Source organism: Carcharhinus amblyrhynchos, chromosome 1 (genome assembly GCF_965287045.1).
Source record: "Carcharhinus amblyrhynchos chromosome 1, sCarAmb.v2.hapA, whole genome shotgun sequence".
In the NCBI taxonomy this organism is placed as follows: Eukaryota; Metazoa; Chordata; class Chondrichthyes; order Carcharhiniformes; family Carcharhinidae; genus Carcharhinus; species Carcharhinus amblyrhynchos.
Genome location: NC_137324.1, coordinates 115,014,978 through 115,037,618, shown reverse-complemented (window position 1 = coordinate 115,037,618; position 22,641 = coordinate 115,014,978). Strand labels below are relative to the sequence as shown.

At 40.9% G+C, this 22,641-nt stretch overlaps 1 protein-coding gene across 3 annotated transcripts in view; it reads right to left on the bottom strand.

Annotated features, from left to right (window-relative positions):
* The window catches only part of prdm5 (PR domain containing 5), a 274,967-nt gene extending 252,567 nt beyond the window's left edge, over positions 1-22,400 (bottom strand). For all 3 annotated transcript variants that reach the window (XM_080199169.1, XM_080199189.1, XM_080199178.1), the window contains exons 1-3: positions 22,116-22,400; positions 14,507-14,590; positions 4,875-4,997 (exon numbers count right to left, since the gene is read on the bottom strand). In XM_080199169.1, coding sequence (XP_080055295.1) covers positions 4,875-4,997; positions 14,507-14,590; positions 22,116-22,208 — 300 coding nt within the window. In that variant the 5' untranslated portion in view covers positions 22,209-22,400. The remainder of the gene's footprint in view (positions 1-4,874; positions 4,998-14,506; positions 14,591-22,115) is intronic.
* Positions 22,401-22,641: the final 241 nt, after the last annotated feature.

The window sequence follows — 22,641 nt, the reverse complement described above, 5'->3', positions numbered from 1 at the left end:
GATTGGTGTAATAGGTGTGGTACAGAAAGGATAATTTAAAGAAGTATTGTTACAATAATTTCTTCACAAATAGTAATGTCATATTTCCTTGACAAGAAGAAAACAGAACATGGCTTTACCACTGCTGCTGTCATTGATAAATTTTCAAAGACCAACAAGAGAAAAATCTAGCCAATTATCTTTTATTTGGTGATTGGGCCTTTTTCTGTGATGCCAGTGCAGTCCCTGTTGCTCCCTCAATTTATTCCTTTTGATACCCAACAAAACATGAAAGGAACAAACAGGTTAGTATGGAATGTAATCCTTTTCCTGGTAATGGACCTCTCAAATCCACAGCCTATTCACATCTGTTCCATTTATATTTTCTGTGCTAGCTTCTGTAACTAGTTATTGTCACTGACAGAACACTCCTGTTTTAAGGCTGTGCCCCCCTTCTCTAACCAAAGCGCCACACACTCCTCACTGGTCTCAACTCCTCAGAATTCTTCTCTTTCAACTTTCACAAGCACATCATAGGCACCAATCTACACCATAAAAAATACGTAGTATATTTTTGCAACTCAACCCAAGCATTAGACTAATATGATTGTTCCAACGTGCAAAAGGCTGCTTGTTCTTCATAAAGTTTAAAGATTATTTATTAGTGTAAGTAAGGCTTACATTAACACCGCAATAAAGTTACACTAAAAATCCCCTAGTCGCCACATTCCGAGTACTCTGAGGGTGAATTTAGCATGGCCAATGCACTTGATCAACACATCTTTCAGACTGGGGGAGGAAACCAGTACACCCAGAGAAAATCCATACAGACAAGGGGAGAATATGTGCAGAGTCCACACAGACAGTGACCCAAGCTGGGAATCGAACCTGGTCTCTGATGCTGTGAGGTAGCCATGCTAACCAAAATGCCGCCCAAGCAGAGTCCTCAGGTCATCCACTGGCATTGTTATCAGGGGTTTGCTGACTGCAATAGTTTATAGGTGGACTCCTGTAAGGAGAAGATTGTGCTCTCTTGAAAACACCCTAAAGAGTTGGAGTGTTGCTTCAGTTTTTATTCATTATTATGACAGCAGGAACTGTGTTGACAGTTGTAAAATGCAGATATCTCCACGGGGACATTATACATTATACAATAAAGGCAAAAATTCCTCTCTGCTTCTGTGGCCAGGAGTCAATGGCAAATGCATATGCAAGAGATAAAAGGCTTGTCAAATTTTCCTGAAACAAACAGATCATTGAAACAATCGCAATATATAAATACAGCAATTAGTATTAACAACCTTCTGCTCATCATAATAAATGTATTAAGTATTTTGAAGTTATTGTAATACAAACTTTTCTTCACATTATATATTCACCAACTCTTTTCTGCATCATCTTGCCTCTACTTAGTAAGCAGCAAAAACTAGAAAAACGATTCTGATTAAAAACAAGGAAGAGAGATGTTGCTGAAAATTGAACACCAATGCGCTATGTGCAGGACACTGGAACAACAACTGAAAGTGAATTTTTGATATTCACAGAGGTACCAAATGGAGGCCAAGAGGAATATCAATTAGATAAACTCATATGAGCCCCCTCTCACACATACACCAGCCTTAACAAGGTCTCATTGCTGAGTAGCTGATTAGTCAATCCATAACAGAAATGATTTTACAAGTCTCTGTGAGAAAATGAATAAAAAAGGACAATAAAGTGAGCAAACTGAAGGCCACTTTATCATATCTTTCAAGACAAAATGGTTTTTTTAAGAAAGTATTTTTTGAAATGATCATGGATCATGATCAGGCTAATGGGTCATATTTAGAGAAAATTGATAGTTGTCCTGATAGCTCCATTTGAAAAAAAGCCTCAAATGGTGCCACACTGAATTATAAAAAAAATTATAAGATCAAGAGAAATCACTGAATTATAAATGCAAGGAAAGTTCCAATTTCAATTCCTACTCTAGGCTGGATGATAATCTCGGTCAGTCTAGGGGCTACAAATGCTCTTGACAACCCAAGGTAATAAGAGGGAAGAATAAAAATCGGTCAGAGTTCCAACCCCTGGCCATCACCCAATAACCCCTGCTGAAAAACTCACAAGCAAACATCAGGTAATATCTTGAACGGTTTGGCTGTGGTGAAACCCCACATCACTACCTTCAAGGGAGCATGAGAGACAAAACACTGAAAGAGAGTCTTGTTTAGAAAATGCAAACACAAGTAATTTGCATCCTTAAGCATAACTGTGTAGGCAGAGAAAAAAAGAGCCGCTGGTTTAACATCCAGAGTGAAATAATTTCAATCTCTTCATCCAGAATGAAGTGAAAAATAGTATCATAATCCCTCATCAATTTAAGCACCTTTAAATGAAACACTTCCATCTGTAGCTTAAGTTTCTGATTCATATTACTTTATGGACTTACTAACATGAATTTGTCGTCACAACAAAGTACTCAGCATAGCAGCACAATATGCACGCGAGGAGAGATAGATTCAACATCAGTCTTACACAACTAGGATTGATGATCTTGGGAGTCTAATGATTTCCTCATAAAAAAGTAAAAGGTGGAGGATGTAGAAATGTATCCCCTTTAATAGTTCCTCTGCAATAAATCTCCAGCATTCCTGTGGCAGCAATTGCAGCAGGACCTTCAGAGGTCAAAACTGAATTGTGGCCTTGGAAAAAAAATAAATTGGTGTGTCGAACTGACCAGCAAGTGCTGTCATCAGCTCATCTGTTGTAATCTTAAAGGGATTTCTCCTTGAAATTTTGCAAGTTATTTTCATTGCTTTGAAATAAATAATTGATTTCTGAACACCATAATGTAAATGCAAGCTGTCATCTTTGAATTGCTCTCCAAAATGTTAATTTATTAAGCTGCTTATCCAAACAGGCCTCTGCTTTTCTTCCATCCAATTTTTCACTCATCTGTGGAGTGGAGATAGTCCAAATATGCTCTTTTGTTAAGTGCTGACTGAGACTATCTTTAATCTTTCAGTAAAAATATATTTTTATAAAGGCTGTCTTTAACTTCAAACTAAATAGCTCTTGTGCCATTAATCTTTAATATTTCATTACTCCGGCTTGTGTGGAAGGCTTTTCTTATTGAAGGTAGCAAAGGCCATCAATGTGTCAGGTTGGTAAGGGGCCAAATAGATTCGTGTACACACATGAAGAATTAGACTCATAAATTTATGTGGTTTCTGATAGCAACTTAACCCCTCGGTCACAAAAAAAGTACAAAAATTATTCCCCAAGTGAATTACAATTTTACCTCGAGTTTTTGCTGTAGCAAATGTAATCAGATACATTAGACTCAAAGACAGTGGATGTGGAAAAGATGTTTCCATTAGTGTGACAGCCTCGGAGTAAAGGTACGACCCTTTAGAACGGAGATGAGGAGGAATTTCTTCAGCTAGAGGGTGGTGGATCTGTGAAATTCATTGCCACAGAGGGCTGGGGAGGCCAAGTCATTGAGTGCATTAAGGACAGAGATAGATAAGCTCTGATTGCTAAGGGAATCAAAGATTATGGGGAAAGGGCGAGAGAATGGGGTTCGGAAACATATCAGTCATGATCGTATGGCGGTGCAGAATCACCTAATTCTGCTCCTATATCTTCTGGTCTTATTATCTGCACATCAGTAAGCATAATCATGTTTCCTTGCGGAATATTGTACCTTCAGCATAAAGATAAGCTGCAACACATTGGGAAGGTCTACTTACAAACTTACATTGATACCATCAATGCACTACATGACCCATGTTATTCCATTGCAAGCATATAATACGACAATTTGAATATTCACATCTAAACACATGACAGAACAAAGGCATGATGACAGACAACCTGAAGGTAAACATATACCCCACACAAACAGAATGGAATATACCATCCCATCCATTCACGGAATTCAATTTCTCCCACTCAGAATATGCATCATTACTATGGGCATTTTTGAGACATTAAATCTCCAATAGCTAATGACAAATACATACAACATTTTCTATACTTACAGCAGTGAAAGACTAGGCAGAAATATAGTTGGGTTTAGTTAATTGACTTTAAAGGATTTAATGGCAGAATATGCATTCAATTTCTCTTTTGAAGTAAAAGTATAAGTAATTCATCCTTGGTGGTCCAGATAAGGGGGAGAAAGTAATCCTAGCGGCGCAGGAGAAAGAGTGGCGTGTCAAATCTCAAGTCAATGAAGGGAATACATGAATGACCTTTGGCAGCCTGGAGAGAAGTGAACCAAATCCCTGCCAGTTTTGCAGAAGCTTGACCTTGGCTTAAGCTTTGAACATTTAAAAGCTGTTTGCACCATTCGACAGTATGCTATGCTGCACTAGGGTTTATTTTACCCCCACGTGGCTGAGAATGTGCAGAGAGAAAACTAATCACATAGGTATGTTAAAAGCAGGCTGTTATTCTGGATAAAATAATTCAGTTGGCATCAACATAAAAATTATATAATCATTACTTCAACAGGGATTATTGATAGTTAATGGTGTTGTCCAGTACAATGTTGTTCTGCCTTCATTTCCCATCTTGTTTGACATTGGCAGAAAGCAGCTGATATGGAATTTTAAATTAGGACTAAAAGCATCAGAGTATTGACTACACTACACCACAGATTAAATACAGTATTATATTGTTATTGAAACCTTAATATTTCAGAAGAATATAATTACTACAGATCCCAGATGTACATACCAACTAATTATCGGAACTAAAAGCTAATTTGTGAACATTAATGCGAATCTACAAAGTAGGGAGTGGGCACTACGCCAACGCAGGTGGCTCTATGGCATGCACTGGAAGTGAGACACAATTGCTGAACCACACGCCATGTCTGAAAGCCTCTGTGATATCGCTATACACACCTGAATCGCAGCCAGATTTTTCTGTTCTTGTGTCGGGGCTTGATGGACGAAGCGCAACCAGTTTGAATGCCGTGGATTACTGGCATCCAGAATATACAGCACTTCTCCCTTACTCCCACGGACCTGCAAATGTCAGAGAAAAGTTCAGGAGAACAGTAATGACAAAATGATTCAAAACAGTTTGGAGGTTTTTTCCCCTCTCTCCTTAATCCATATCAAATCTCGCCGTCTGACCACACTGTACAAGTAAGGTTCAATGAACAAAGCTTTCTTCTTTAAAAAGAATAGGTGTGACTTGTACTATCCATGATTGAAGAAAAGCATAGCCAAATATACAGATATTGCACAAATCCTGCTTGCAAAATGAGAGTCAAGTTAAAAGGCTTCAGTTTCCGTGACTTTAAATATTGACCTCTGTCAAATCCTACAATTATTGTGTCTGTATCAGTACACATTATCCTAATTAGAATGGAATTAAAAGTTTGCCCATAAACAACACAGCTTGATCTTCAATTCTTCATTTAGCCTCTAGCCATACATTCAGAATGTTCCATCATTTGCTTTTGTACATTGGGTAGCATAGCCATACAATAGCTGGAGACAATTATAACAGACAGAAGTTTTACGAACTTAGCCACAGACTGTTGCACATCATAGGTCACATTTATGAGGCAACTACCTTTTTCCATGTTCCAGAATGCCGTCAATTTTGTTAGTATCCCAGAATTCCCCAAATTTGCAGAACTGCTCATTATCCAAATGATAAATTGGACCTCCTGAAGTTTACTCAGAGTCATTAATCCTGGCATGGTCAGATAAATCAAACTTACCAAGAATTTATGTATTAAAGGTGTTTTTTTTTCCTCAGATTGTATGAAAAATGGCTCCCTCCTTCCAGAAACCAGTCCCAAAATGATACTTGTCCATTGCAAGTTTTTTATTGTTCATCCTTTCGATTTGTGTATTGCTAGGAGAGACATATGCCATTGAATCTTTTTGTCTTGCACTCAACAGGACAGATACAAAAAAAGCAACTACAAAGAAAACAGCAATTTATGCTGCATGAGAATGGGTGCTGAATGGTTTACCAGCCAAATGATTGGTTGAAGCATTGCCATGGAGGCCAATTGCCCTTATGCTTTTGTTTCATTTTAAAAGGCAGAATGCCTGGACACGTTGTTTCTGCTTGCAGAAGACAAGGCCCAGCGCACGTATATATGTAGCTTCTAGCAAGCATAAGTGAACTGCAACACTAGTTGGACTGGCTGTTAATGTAATTCTTAGCATACTCAGGATTGTTCTTCATGTGCTTCCCAATTGCAAAAATCACATCTTATGTTAGACATTATGTTTTGAGCTTTGCACACAAGGGCTGATGCAATGCCAGGTACATAGGCCATAAGTAGCAATGACTGGCAATGGTATAAAATAATATGTTTCTTCACATGGTTTACAATGTGCAGAATTATGACTGTACTAACGCAATGGTGGGAGACAATAGTTCCCTTGTGCATTCTCCACGACAATGCCTCAACCAATCAGAGCTGAGTGGCCAAACAATCAGCACCCTATTCTCATGCAATATAAATTGTTGCTTCCTTTGAAGTTGCCATTCTTCCATCTGTCCCAATTACTGCAAGACAAAAAAACTTTAGTGGCATGCCTCCCTTTCAGCGATACTCAAATTCTGTCCTGGCAAAGCAACTTCTGATTTGCGTTACTACACAATATCATGTATCAGAATGTTTTAGTCTTTTCCCTTTATAAAATAAGTCTAACAATTAGCAAAAGTAACCATTCTCATTGGATAATACTGAGCTGGTGCGAGGTGAAAATCCATGCACCAGCTTAATTATCTCAATCTTTCATAGAGTTACAGTCTTCTACTCTTTCAGGTCAAAAAGGTAAATACCGCAGATTCTGGAGATCTGAAATATAAACAGAAAATGCTGGAAACACTCAGCTGGTCAGGCAGAATCTGCAAAGAGAGTTAACATTTCAGATCGATGACATTTCATCAAAGGTTTTGGCTGCATTCCACTGGAGCAGCTCTTTAAAGGTAATGCCAGGACATCCAATGCTTTCAGCTGACACCCTATCCACCATACAAATGCCGATCCTCCAGTCCCAGAATGGTCATGCCCTGCATATCTAGTGTGAGATAATAATGCAATTGAGAAGCACTACCGCCACATTTCCAACTCGGGCAGCTGTTCCTGGGCGCCACTCAAAACTCCAGCCATTTTTTTTTTCCTGATCCTGCTCTAGTGTGGTGTACATTTGGTAGATCCATTTTTTTAAAATGGGAACACATTTGTTCTGGCTCCTTGATTTCCTCCGAAACCTCCCACTGCTCTGACTCTAATTTCCATTCAAGTAGCTGGTCCAGTCCATATTTGTTAAATCACATCTCAATTTGCAAAATTAGCAATCCAACAAATTAAAATGTTTACTGCTGATCAATCTTTATCCTTTTACACAATTGCATTAAATTTTGATCACAACTACTAAACCGATCCCTTACAGCACCTCTTCCATCTGTCCAGACTCATTCCCTAAAAGTCTAGAACAGTCTCTTCTCTTGTTGGGCTTGCTGGACACTGACAAAATGCATTCTGAAGAACTTTTAAGAATTGTGCGCACTTTGTATCTTTTATATTCATTTTATTGCAGTTAATATCAGGGTGGTCAAAATCCCATTACTGGCTCTATTTTTGTTCCTTAGTTCAACCAAAATGGACTCATCTGAAGATCCTTCTAGTCGTTTACATTTTGTTTATTTATTAGTTTCACAAGTAGGCTTACATTAACACTGCAATGAAGTTACTGTGAAAATCCCCTTGTCGCCACACTCCGACGCCTGTTCGGATACACTGAGGGAGAATTTAGTATGGCCAAAGCACCTAACTGGCACATCTTTCAGACTGTGGGATGAAACCAGAGCGCTGGGAGGAAGCCCATGCAGACATGGGGAGAATGTGCAGACTCTGCACAGTGATCCAGTCTGGGCATTGAATCCAGGTCCCTGGCACTATGAGGCAGCAGTGCTAACCACTGTATCATTCATCCCGCAACAAATATCATGACCCCATTCTTTCTTTTCTCCCCCTCCCTATACTGCTTGATAACCCTGTAAACCTGCCACTGCTGCCCTCCTTTAAGCTATTTGTCCTAAGTAAATACATTGCAATTTTTTTTAAGACTTGTAGCAGTTCAGATGATCTGACCTTTATCCCTTTCACCGAGTGCCCTTTTTTCACAGCTTCCTGCAAACATTTTCAGGCATATCCAGGCTGTTGATGAGGAATACAGCTTTAGTTGGGGATGAATTTTTTCAAGATCCAACAGCTGACAAGCTGAATGCATGAGCAATTCATATGCGGTGTTACAGATTAAAAGTCACTTTTCCAAATGAGAACAGTCACAAATAGCATATACGAGACAACATTTTAACTGTAAGATTTTTAAAAATCTTAAATTCAACTACAAATTAAAACATTAATTCTGTATTTTAATGAATCTCCCTACAATGGAATCATCAAATATAAAAACTAACTTTATATAACATTTCTTTAAAATGTTTATCCAACTGCTTTAACATCAATTGCTGGGAGTTTATGTGAAATAAATTATTCTGCTCTGTATTCCTGTTAGTTGTGTATTTCTATGCTTCAGTTGTCAAAAAAGCATGACCAATCTGTTAAATATACTTTATATAGTCTACTTAACCTTCTATTGCCCTGTAGCATATTACTCTTCAATCTATTCTTCTCCATTAAAAACAAGTTCTGCTCAGTCAATATCATTTCACAATTTAAAAGCCTTATATATTGCATTTATCTTCAACATCTTTCTGTAAATCCTCCTCAATCTATCAAGGTCTATTTTGATTCATATCTAGATGAGGGGAATTATTAATTGAAAATTTACCTCCTGTGATATGTTGTTAAGTGTGGGACCGACGGCATTTTTGGAAAACAATAAATTGCGTTAGCCCAATGGGTAAAATGAAATTTCAAAAAGTCAGTGGGAATTAGGGAAAGAAGATGGCCATGATTGTTGGAGGCCAAACACCTCAGCCCCAGACATTACTGCAAGAATTGCTCAAAGTCATATCCGAGGTCTAACCACCTTCAGCTGCTTCATCAATGACCCTCCATCATAAGGACAGAATTGCAGATGTTTGCTGATGATTGCACAGAGTTCAGTCCTATTCACAATTCCCTAGATATAGAAGTACTCCATGCTTACATGTGGCAAGACCAGGCTTAGGCTGATAAATTCAAACAAATAAGAGGCAAACAATAACTACTTCCAACAAGAAACCAATTCCTCTTAACATTCAATGGCAGACCATCTTCCACCATTAATATTGACCAGAAGCTTAATTGGACCAGCCAATTAAATGGCTATATCAGTAAGTGAGAGGCTGACAACAATTCCGTGGTGATTCACCTCCTGACTGCCCAAAGACTGTCCACCACCTACATGGCACAAGTCACGGTGATAGAATACTCTCCATTTGCCTTTATGAATGCAGTTCCAATAATATTCAGGAAGCTGGACTCCATCTAGGACGAAGGAGTCCACTTGTTTGGGACCCCATTAAACATGTGTTCCCTTCATCATTGTCACAAACTAGTTGCAGTGTATATCATTAGCAAAAGTTTCTTCAATAATAGTTTCTCAAACCTGCAAACTCTACCACCTAGGAATAAGGCAACAATGGGAACAAACCATAGCCAAGATATACAACATCCCAATATGTTAATATATTACTGTTCCTTCACCATCACATTTCAAATTTCTAGAACTCTGTCTATTATTGAATGAGTACCTCTACTACATGGACCGCAGCATTTCATTAAAACACCTCATGGCCAACTTCCCAACAGCAATAAGGGTTGGCTAATAAATGCTGGTCTTGTCAATGGCACTCATAGCGAATTAACAATTTAAGTCTAAACAATTCCTGAGCCATGGAAAAAGACCACTCATGTCACAACATTCTGCATCACAACATTTTCACATTAAATTGCAGTCACTACTTTTACAACAATTGCATCAAGGTAAATCACAAAGAGCAGTTTAATTTTTAAATGAAGCAGCCAAGAACTCCCAAGTAGCTCAATAATTAATTACAACAAATGAGGCAATAATGAAGCATACATTCAGAAATGATCCCTACCATGTTCTTTGCTGCTACAGCAGTAAGGACAGCACTGTAATTGGTTTCAACATTCATGACCAAAGATAGGGAGATAAATAACACTTGAAGGGGCAGTTTCCACATTAAAGAAGAGCAAGAGATATGTCCCTCGCATTTCCTCAAATCAATTCCCTTGCATTCTCTACTCAAATTCTACTCATGTTGAGTGAGTCCAGGATCGGGCCAGTCAACCAATCCCAGAATGAAAAACCAGCAAATCAAAACCTCTACTTTTTATAATTTTACCTGAAATTTAAGAGTACAGCTGGAATGAGTTTGTGGGGTTAGGCTATACCTCAGAAAGAACAACTTACCCAGGCCTACCCCCAGCCCTATCCCTGTAACCTCATGCATTTACCATGGTTAATCCACCTAACCTACACATCTTTGGGCTGGGAGAGGAAACCAGAGCAGCTGGAGGAAACCCATGCAGACACGGGGAGAATGTGCAAAATCCACGAAGACAGTTTTGCCAAGACCGGAATTGAATCCGGGTCCCTGCGAGGCAGCTGTACTAACCACTGTGCTACATGTTTCTCATGATTTTGCAATGTACTTCACAGCTTATTCTTCTTAACTCTTGCCGTTGCTGTACCTTATTCTCAATATATAAGTCTCATATTAGTAAACTACTTAACTAAACACTTAAACTTCTGGACTGTTTGAAGCATGCAAGGTTAATCATCTCCTTGTCTGCACCCGCATGCTGCTCCTGGCAACTTGATCCAAAGCCACATCATTTTTTGTGCAAAAACCAATATCTCCAGCTCTATCTCCCCACCTCCTCCCGCAATCCTCCACTGTATGTAATACTGTCTTACAGAGCCCATTCATTTTTGGAGACCTAATTTCTTCCAATTACATATTGCAAAAACAGAATCCACCATCTTCAGCCTGGGTCAACATTGTCATCCACTGTCCAAGCAATTTTCCAGCTTAACCATTCAACTTGCAATCCCAGTATTCTTTTGGAAGCACAGCTAAACCTCCAAAACTCACCTGCCCATATCGCATTCTATATTAAACATCATCCTGATTGATGGTGGTCATTGACACTTGGGCCACAATTCTCCCATTGCGACCCGCAACTTTTCCTGCAGGTTGTGGTGGCAGACACGTATCTGCGGCCTTGAACAGGGATTTGTGCATGTGCGGGAACGCACGTGCATCTCCCAGAGCCGGCGTACAGTCGCCGGCCAGACCACGCTGGAAACCAGCAGGAACACAGGTAGGTCATTTAAATCTTTTCTGCACGTATGTGTGTTCATTATCAGGACCTTGAATCTCCCACCCTGCCAGGAGTACTTCGCTCCAGCAGGGTTCAGACCAGCTCCCCACATTCGGGGAACTAGCGGGAGACCCCACAGGGATGAAGGGAGGGGGATAATCAGGGCCCTCCAAGGGATGGTGTCCCCTGGGCCTGGGCACCCTGGCAGTTCCAGCCTGTGCCCCTGGCATTACCCAAGGGACAAAGTGCCCATGCTGAGGGGGCAGGATCTACTGTGGCCAGGGCCTAGGGGCGATCGGCAGAGTTAGGGGTTCCTGCTGCCACTCTGCAGACAGGACCGGTCTGGGAATTGAGAGAGGGCAGCGATTGGGGAGGGCCTGCCAGGGTGAGGGGTTGGTGGGAAATTGCCACTGCTTGGTGGGGGGGAGAGAAGCGGCTGTACATCAGGGTGCTCTGAGGTGGGCGGGGGGGGGGGGGGGTCAGGTTTGGAGGGGCACCATTTCAGGGGTCCGGGCTGGCCAGCAAAAGGGAGGTTGACAGTTTGGAGTCTTTGCACATGCAGAGTTCCAAAACTATCAAACTTCTGCATGAATAGGCCCAACCCCCCTGGGTTTTCAATGAGATTCATGACTAGGACCACTTCAGTGTGCAGAGTGCGGAGATTCAAGCGAATTGTCAGAACAACTGGGAGTTAGAACAGTTTTCCTGCCAATTCAGCACTTTTGGGAGAATCGTCTCCTTGGTCCCTCAGCAAAGTTAAAATTCTGGCCCTCGAGTTTAAAATCAACCCATTGCTCCTACCACTATAACTTCTCAAGTTCTGCAACCCCTGGTCTAGTCCTTGGTCTGCCTCTTATTCCTCCATCCCTGTCCCATGATCCAATTACTGGCTGCCAGCCTGGTACCCTGGAACTGCCAGCCTGACAATGCAGTGCCAAGGGGGCAGGGCATGAAGGAGCAGTCCCATGTGTACACAGTGCACAGAGAACACAGTGCACATGGCACTGTGCCTCAACAGTTCAGCAGCCGGTTTCTCAGCATGAATAGCCCACTCCCCCTGCAAGCACAAATCGTATTTGGGCTTTTTTAAAATATATATAAGTGTCGTACAATTGCAACTGGGAGCTCAGCCGAAAAATGGGCACGATTCTCTCCCGTCTTCACTTCAATCGGCATTTAAAGGGTGGGATTTTACGGCCTCGCTCGACTCAAGCCCGGCATATGCCTCCCCAGGACATTGGAAATTTCCATTGTCTGGCCCTCGCCTGCTCAGATTCCGTGCGAATGTTCTGGATAAGAATGCACCCTCACTCCCAACCCCATCTTCTCCAATGTAGTGCAACTAGGTGGGACTGCATCATCTGGTCCCATTCCTATCCATCAGAACCAGAGTTTTATTTCATTTCATCCTGGCATGTGGTCATCCCTGGATAGGTTAGCATTTAGTGCCCTTGAGACAGTGCTGGTGAGCTGCAATCTTGAACCACTGCCAATCGTGTGGTGTTAAGAAAGGAGTTTCAGGATTTGAACTCAGCGGCACTGAATGAAAGCTGACAGGTCGAATTCTCCCAAAAGGTGATAAAGTGTCATCGCCAGTGAGAAAAGCAGTGAGAATTTTACAGGATGGATTGGTGCAGTTCAGACCCCCACCACCCCAACTGATCTGTGTTCCCTATAAAGTAACACAAGTCGTCAAATTGCCATGGAAAAATATAGATTAATCTATAATCCCAAAATCTAGTTAATTTTTTCATTCATTCTTGGGATTATGAGTATCACTAGTAAGGCCAGAATTTATTACCTATGCAAAGTTTTTTATTTAAGTTTACTTAGGGCACAGGATTGAAGGGCCGAAGGGCCTGGTCCTGTGTTGTTCTTTGCTTTGTTCTTCAGAAGATGATTCTCAGTGACAGGGTTTCTCCCACAGTCTCAAAGACATGCTGGTTAGATGCACTGGCTGTGCTAAATTCTCCCTCAGTGTATCCAAACAGGCTCTGCAGTGTGGCAACTAGGTGATTTTCACAGTAACTTCATCACAGTGTTAATGTAAGTCTGCTTGTGACACTAACAAAATAAACTTTAATTGTAAACACAAGCAATGATTTTCAATGATTTAAACTATTCCATACAAAGTCTGGTCAGATATCACAGAAACATATTACAATTACAGAAAGGAGTTAGTTTCCTTTGTGATGACACGACCCAACACAAAACCTGACTGAAAATAAAAGTAAACGCACAGTCACGTGAAAGAAAGGATCTCTAGCAATCCTCAATTAGAGCGATAGTCTCACACTGTGCTATATCGACAATCTCCAGGGGGCTGTATTGTTTGGTTTTTGACTCAGTTTCAAATAAAGAATATCCCGGCAGGTAATAATACGGACTATTGTAAAACATGACATGAAATGTATTGATGTAACATTTGGTAACGCCCTTCACAATTCTTTGCTACACATCGTTCCCTCGAACTGCTCTTGCCTTAAAGCATTTCCACTTTTTTTTTGCAGGAATAAAACAGATGTAGTCAGAAAAATGACAAACTTGTTGAGGAGGTGACAATAATCTAGAAGTCTTTGCTACACTGATATGACAAATGGCACACTGCATATACCTAACTTGTTCAATACATTTTCATTCCATTCAACTGCGACTTATCTAATATAGGACTGTCTGGTACAGAAATGTGTTCACAGAAGAGTTTATTTCCATTGCCTGTACAACTCGTATCACAATTAGAAGTGTTCATTCCCCACCTCCCCATACCCTGAAAGGTGCTCCAGGGCAAATCTTTCCACATCTTTATTTCCCCAGGACCACCTAAGATGATAGACAGAGTTCACAAGACAGAACCAAATAATCGGCAAACACACAATCCTATTAGAAAAGCACTCAATCCCAGGTGGACTGTGTTACCACTTTCTACAATCATTTCAATGAGGTTTGCAAGTGGGGACATACAGATTACATGTCTGATATGTCATCACACAGGATCAATGAAACAGATGTGTTGTTTAATGTTTCCCATGTGAGATTATATAAAATGTCCCATATTGGAGGGAAATGGAATACACAATAAAACCAAAAAAAGCTTTCACTTGGGAAGGGAGCAATATATGTTCAAGTCTTATGGGCAGCATGTAACTTTTCTCCTGGTTAAGAAACCTGATTTAATACAATACAATGAACTGTTACCTCCCACATCAGCCTGGGATCCATGCTTTCATCCAGTTCATTGGCCATTTTTTTCTCTCCAGCAAAGGGTCCAAATTTCTCTCCCTGCCAATAAGAGAAATGTTAGTCATTGATTGCACATCTGACAGGGAGGAAAATCAAATCTGCACTGCTAACCTGCATTTGATTCGACACCCAATTTGCAAAACAGATACTCAGGATTACCACGAAATATTGATATAGTTGCCCACTAGAGATAATTGTATGTCACAACCTCTGCAATCAATCACTTGCATTACACAAACGGAAGCCCTAGTATTTTTATGCCAGAATACACAAATTCTAATGAACGCAATAGTAAAACCATCCAAATGTTAAAGATTGACCAAAATTTCAAACATCTAGACTGCTGTTACAGTTCTTGAGAAATTAGTATTTTGCCATTTCTGTCTGTGCCTGCAGGATCCTTTGTGAAAAACTAAGAACTCTGCCGAAAAACTTATTAGTTTTTTTTGTTAACTAATGTTATTGTCCAGTACGAGGTGCTGTTGTGATTTATATATGCTGTAGCTACAAAGACACCAGGCAATACTAACAAGAGATTCTGAAGATATGGGACTTATGTTGCAATAAATTATTGAAGATGAGGCAGAGTCTACGTAGGGGAAAATCCTGATAGAGAGGTAACATTTTGGGCCCAATGTTCAATTTAAAATAAACTTACATTCACATTTAAATTTGGTGAAGCATCAATGTCAATTTAAAAATTCAGTGTGGCACCATTTGGTTGTTTGAGAGCCTGAACTCCACCCATTTAAGTTCAGAAGCCTCTAATCCCTTTTTTCTAAAACGTTCAATCACATTTTCGGTGTTCACGCCTATGGAACATAAAAGTGAAAGCCAAACACAGAATTCTGAAATAAAAACAGAAAATGCTGGAAAAACTCAGCAGGTCTGTCTGCCAATATTTGTGGAAAGAGAAACAAAGCTAACATTTCAAGTCCAATATGACTTGACCCTCTCCCTCGATGCTGTCAAATCGTTTGAATTTTACCAGCAGTTTGTAATCATAGCAATAAACAATTTGATAAGTCACTGAAATATTTTACTTTCTGCAGTCTTATTATTTCTTCTTCTTAGTCCAATGAAAAGTATGAGCCAGGACAAGGATAGCAAAATGCAAATATTTGGGATATTGATAAGGCAAAATATCACCTTGTTTCACAGCAAGCAAAATAAATTCCTTATCTGGAATCAAACAATATTGTGGCTTTTTTAAAAATCAAATAGCCCAATATCGTAAACTGAGTGTCTTAATAATTCTCTACAGGTGGCACAGTGGTTAGCACCACTCTGTCACAGTGCCAGGCACCCAGGTTCAATTACAGCCTTGGGTAACTGATGGAATTTGCACGTACACCCTGTATCTGCATGAGTTTCCTCTGGGTCTCCAGTTTCCTCCCACAATACAGATGTGTAGGTTAGGTGGATTGGCCATGGAAGCTGCATGGGGTTACGGGGATACTCCTGCTTGACACTCTTTGGGACAACATAGCTTACAGCTCTACTCCATCCTCTCTCCCCAGGTACACAGATGTTAGTGATAACAGATTTGTTTTCAGTTGCCAGCCTGCCGATATAGATGAGGCTAGTCGCAGCAGTAGTTATAAAGTCATCTCAGGTAGAGAGCAATTTGAATCCCAGATTGCTTCTCACACTTATATTTCTAACTGAGGTCTAACTTAGGCAAGGCAGACAGTACACAAGCAGCAAAGGGAGAATTATTAGCACCCTAGAAAAAGTTACCAACATCACTGACTCAACATAGAAAATCAGGGAATATACCAGTTACACTGCTTGCTGGTTGATCCAGCTTGGGTCTCTATCTTTGTGGAGTTTGCATGTTCTCCCCATATCTGCGTGGGTTTCCTCCGGGTGCTCCGGTTTCCTCCCACAGTCCAAATTTGTGCAGGTTAGGTCATGCTAAATTGCCCCTTAGTGTCAGGGACAATGCATGGGGTTATGGGGATAGGGCCTGGGTGGGATAGCGATTGCTGCAGACTCGATAGGCTGAATGGCCTCCTTCTGCACTATATATTCTATGATTCTATAACTGTGGGCAGAACTTTACAAGCATGTCTGCCCAAGTTTCGCACGATCCCTCCCAAGGCCAACGCAGAATGCCGTTCTCTGAGCCAAGCCCGCCCCCGGAATCGGGGCTGGCATGCTGGTAAAATTCCAGCCTGTATTTGAGCTCTATGCCTCTTTCTGATAACATACAATAAATAGAAACACAATATATTATAGCTAGTTAGTTAAGGCAGTGCAAAAGACAATGCTGCAAAAATCCACTTTCACCGTGCTATAAGATCCTTAAAGGCACTTTAGCTGAATGTCTCATACGAGTAACTGGTACACCAGTTACCTTGGCTGGATTGGGGTTTCTACAGATACATTGTCTCAATCAATATCTACATAATTAGTCCACGTAGAGTTTTACAGCATGGTAACAGACCCATCGGCCCAACTTGTCCATGCTACCCTTTTTTTTAAAGCATCTAAGCTAATCCCAATTGCCTGTATTTGGCCCATATCCCTCTATACCCATCTGAACCACATAACTGTCTAAAGGCTTTTTAAAAGATAAAATTGTACCCACTTCTACTACACCCCTGGCAACTTGTTCCAGACACTCACCACCTTCTGTGTGAAAAATTTTCCCCTCTGGGTCTTTTTGTATCTCTCCCCTTATATCCTCTAGTTTTAGACTCTCCTACCTTTGGGAAAAGATATGACTATCTAGCTGATCTATGCCCCTCATTATTTTATAGACCTCTATAAAATCACCCTCAGCCTTCTACACTCCAGAGAAAAAAGTTCCAGTCTATCCAGCCTCTCTTTATAACTCAATCCGTCAAGTCCAGGTAGCATCCTAATAAATCTCTTCTGCACTCTTAATATCCTTTCTATAATAAGTGACCAGAACTGTACACATTGGCCTTACCATTGTTTTGTACAACTTCAACAAGACGTCCCAACTCCTGTGTTCAATGTTCTGACCGATGAAACCAAGCGTGCTGAATACCTTCTTCACCATTCTGTCCACCTGTGACTCCACTTTCAAGGAGCTATGAGCATGTATCCCTAGATCTCTTTGTTCTGTAACTCTCCCCAACGCCCCACCATTAACTTAAGTAAATCCTGCCCTGGTTCAATCCACCAAAATGAATGACCTGCATAGTAAAATCATGATCTTTCCTCCATTGCCACAATTAATCTTTGCACAGCAAAATTATGGAGTAGAATCTTGGAGGCACTGGTGCAGTTGTACTGTCATGATGTATGAAGCACCACTTCAAGACAGGATTGTAGATTTGAAAACACAGAAGGTGATAATGTGTATGCTGGCTTGAAAATAACTATGCAGTTAATTCAATCCTCAACGTTTAAATCTCTCCCTCCGATTTTTTTAAAATTGGAAGCTTTAAATTATGGTACCTAGTTGCCAACTCGTTGATCAACAGAAATAGTTTAATTTTAGTTATAAAAAACCCTCACTCCTTTATCTGATCTCCTCTTAATCTTCCATGTTCTAATACAAATAAATAGATTTTTCCTCATCCCTCTTCATGTCTAAATCCTCTCTTATTCCAGATGTGATCCTGGTGAATACACAGGCTTTGTAACTGCCATGAACAGTGTCACCCACACAGTCGATGTTAGTGAATGATCTCATTAACCAGGGCTAAAGCGGAAGCCTTGATCTCCAAGGGTCCATTCCTTCAGTATCACTTTCCTTTCCATTAGGCTTTACAGATACAATGATCTTAAAATGAAAGCAACATGGCATGAAATGCTGCCTAGGAGTGGGACATCTGACCTGCAAAGTAAAATATTAATGCATAGTGACCAGCTCACCAAGATGAAGTAGAAATTCTTTTTATCCATATAGACCATTATACTGTGCCTTAGGGGTCTGAATGGTGACATGGTTGCCATTAACAACTCTCTGTACCTTGGGAAATCCAGGTTATTTTCAAGCCAGCATACACATCATCGTGTTTTGTGTTTTAAAATTCTACAATCCTGCCTTGAACGGCCCCACCATGTTTCCATTACTGTTCAGTGTGAAAAAAAAGTGTTTGCCCTGCAAAACAATGCAACAAAGATCTGTTCTGTGCATAGGAAATAGGCTAATGGTGGAAATATCTTCTGTCACATTCTGAAAGGAGCATTAAAAAAGAAAAATGTGGAGGTGAAAACTTGGCCACCTTTTAATGTCCATTAAATAGCAAGACTGGCAAACGGCAAAACGACATGCAAGATTTCAAAAGTTTTGCAGGTATGCCACTAATAGTTTCATACATCTGTTTCAATTCTAAACCTCATATAAAGTGCATTTACCATATTACAATAACACATGGCACTTTACAGAAGTATTATTAAACAAAGCATTTCTGAATAAAGAGAGATATTGAAGCTTTTCGTTTTGCATTCATCAGGGCACTTCACAAGAATACCAGTGAAGTGCTATACGAATGTCAGTGCCAGTGTGATGCTTGGTCTGTAGGCTGGCCATTCCAAAGACTTACAGATCATATCAAACTACATGTCCATTACGCTGTTCATAACAGGCAACGTACAGACCATACCCAACCAGCCCATACCCGCAAAACTCCAAAGAGTGTCCAACATTTGATGTGATTGCGTGATTAGACATTTGCTAAATAATCCTCTGCATGCTAAAATTTACATTGACAATCAATTTAAGATTGCCAGTCAGGCTCACAGTGTGACACGTTTGCATGCACTGGAAGTTATACATATTAATGCACAGAGCCCTGTTCTGCAGACAGAAATGCATACACATTGTGCCTGTTTCAGCTAAACAATATTAACAGCCATTCACTGATTCATTCCCCAGGCCAATGCATTGTCCAATCAGCATCAAGCTGCCTGGTTTAAATTTCAAACAACATTTGGCAGCTAACTGGCAATCACCTTTAATTAGTACATTCTCAATGGCAAAACCTGTACTAATCAAGGTTGACTTTCTGCCCCTCTACCACGTCCATGTTCACTGCTAGGTGTCCCTGGAGAGGGAGCATGTGGTGTCCACAGATGCAGTTGACATCTTCTCGTTGGGCACCACAGGGACTGGGGTGTATTATAGACCCCGATAATCACATTATGATTTGATGTTTTAAGTTTCCTTTGCACTTTGTTCCTGTTCAGGCTGTTCCCCCTCCTTTTGGGGAGCTCCTTTTACTTTATCCCTGAACGAACTCGAGTTGGTTTATTTGGTTTGCCTAAAAGAGGAATCAGGGTTGACTTGCCACCCAATCAGCATTCTCTACTCTTGCAGTACAAATTGTTGTTTTCCTCTTACACTGATGAAATGTTTTGATGACTGCAAGATAAAAAGCTTTCACATTTCTTTTTTCTGCAATACTCGAGTTCTATACAACCAAAGGACTTTAAAACAAAGCGTGACACCAAGTCATATGAGTTATTAGGTCAGATGACCAAAAGCTTGATCAAGAAAAGGATTCAAGTAGTACCTCTAAAAGGAGAAAAATGAAGTCAAATGGTCAGGAAATGTAGGGAGGATATTCCAAAGTTTAAGGCCCAGTCAACTGAAGGCATAACCACCAATGCTGGGATAATTAAAATGAGGGATGTTCAAGAGGATGCTCCTTAATTATGTAATAAGAATAGAGGAACACATATTTCGGAAGGTTGTGGGGGCAGATTACAGTGATGGAGAGAGAAACCCATAGAGGTATCTGAAAACAAGGATGAGCATTTTAAAATCAAAACACTGGCTTCTAGTTTAGCAATGTAGATTAATGAGCACAGGGGCAGTTGGGCAAACAGGATTTTGCAGGCAGAGTTTTGGATGACAATGTTTATAGAGGTAGAATATGGGGTAGCAGATGTGCATTAGGATAGTCAAGCCTAAGGCTGATTAAATGTGACAGGGATGAAGTCAGATGCTGTTACGGGAGATGGGCAATTTTGGTGATAGCACAAATTTGAGGCAGGAGCTCACCTTGGGGTTGAAAGTAACACCAAGGTTGCAAATGCACGGGTTTAATCCAATACTATTGTTAGGCAGAGGGACAGAGTCAGTAACCAGAGAATGGAGTTTGGAAAAGGGGCCAAAACAAATGGGTTTGGTTTTCCCAATATTTAACTGCAAATCTCATTTAATTAAGTTTTCACACAGAACCATAGGGTCTTAGAGCTTCACAGCACAGAAAGAAGCCCTTCAGCCCATGTCTGCACTGGTCATCAAGCACCAATCTATTTTAATCCCATTTTCCAGCATTTGGTTTGTGATTTAACATGCATTGGCATTTCAAATGCTCATCCAAATGTTTTTTTAAATGTTGTGAAGGTTCTGGCCTCCACGCTTTCAGGCTGCAAGTTCCAGTCCCCACCAGCCACTAGGTGAAAATGTTTTTCCTCAAAACCCCTCTAAATCTCTTGCCCCTTATTTTAAGTTATGCCCCTTGTTATTTACCCCTCTACTATGTGGCAAAGTTTCTTCCTATCTACCCCAAAAGCACTTTTACCTGAAAGAATTTCCAAACTCTGGAAAGTCCAAAGGTCCTGATGTGACAGGAGTTACCTGATCTCAACAAGATAACAGAAATCTAGGAGCGTGCAGCTGAAAGGAGTTTGTTTGATTCTGATCGTTTATTGGAGAATGAGCAGAACAGAGGCAAGTGAGTAAAGGTTATCTGATCCAAAACGTTTCAGCAAAAAAGTGCAGGAGGTTAACCGATCTCTTTAAGTCATTTGGTCTTTCAGTATCTGAGATGTCAGTCTATTATAATAAACTATTTCAAAATAAGATGAAGAAAAAAGGTGTTAAGTGCTGGAAATCTGAAATAAAACATGAAACGCTGGAAACAGTGGCACAGTGGTTAGCACTGTTGCCTCTCTGTCAGGGACCTGGGTTTGATTCCCGGTTTGGGTCACTATCTGTACACAGTCTGCACATTCTCCTTGTGTCTGTGGGGGTTTCCTCCCACAGTTCAAAACACGTGCTGGTTAGGGGCACTGGCCATGCTAAATTCTCCCTCAGTGTACCTGAGGCACTGGAGTGTGGCAACTAGGGGATTTTCACAGTAATTTCATTGCACTGTTAATATAAGCCTACTTGTGATACTAATAAATAACCTAAAACTGAAATACTGGAAACAGAGAGCAAGACAGTCAGCATCAGTCGCCACATTTCAAGCGTGTACCTGCCCCTAGACATTGGGCAACACCTAGGTGATGAGGGGGAGTGGGTGACATTTTTAAGAATAGTTAGTGGCTGAACTGAAAACTTTCGAGCAGAAAAGCCTTTGTGTAAAGTAGATGCAGACATTGCAAGAGAAGTTGTGTTTGCAGCCTGAAAGGGGTGGGAGTCAGTGAAAGCTTAATACGTGGCACTCAGTCCAGCAACTAGAAACAAGAGAGCAGTCAGTCTGCGTGTGTCCCCAAAAAGGAGTTATTAAATCTTCCCAAAACAAAAATGCACACACAGAGACAAGGGGAGGGGGGGGGGGGTAATTATTTCCTTGTTTCATGTTACGGAAGGCAAAACTTTTCTTGAAAAAAAAGTAGAAAGGCAAACCTTTTTCACTCGTCTGGCAGTGTACAGCCCGATTCCTTCTTGCACTTTAGACGGCTTCAAGGAGAACCGATCGGGTACATACATCCCGAGCATAGTGACCGGGGGTACTGGCCCAGCGGGAGGCTGAGTGAGTGGGCTGGCCGCGGGGGAAGCTCCCCCATTCACTCACTGTCGCTCAGTCAGTGCTCTCGCTGCTGGCCGCGGGGGAAGCTTCCCCATTCACTCTCTCTCTCTCTCTGTCAGGACTCTCGCTGTTCTCCTCGCCTCCCCGCCCCAGCTGCCATCTTCCTGCTCGGGATGCCCTGCGGACATCGGTCCTCTGATTGGTTCACCCAAAAACTTACCCTCGCAAAGCGGAGGTTTGGAGAAATGTGTGAGCGCCAGCTCCACTCTCAAAGGTCTCTTTTACTCAACTGCAATGTATCTCAACAAAAGCAATAATCACAGCATGAACAAAACAAAAAAACATCCAGTTGTAATTTGCACAGAGCTGAGGAAAGATTGTGCGGAAAAGGGTGTAAACAGA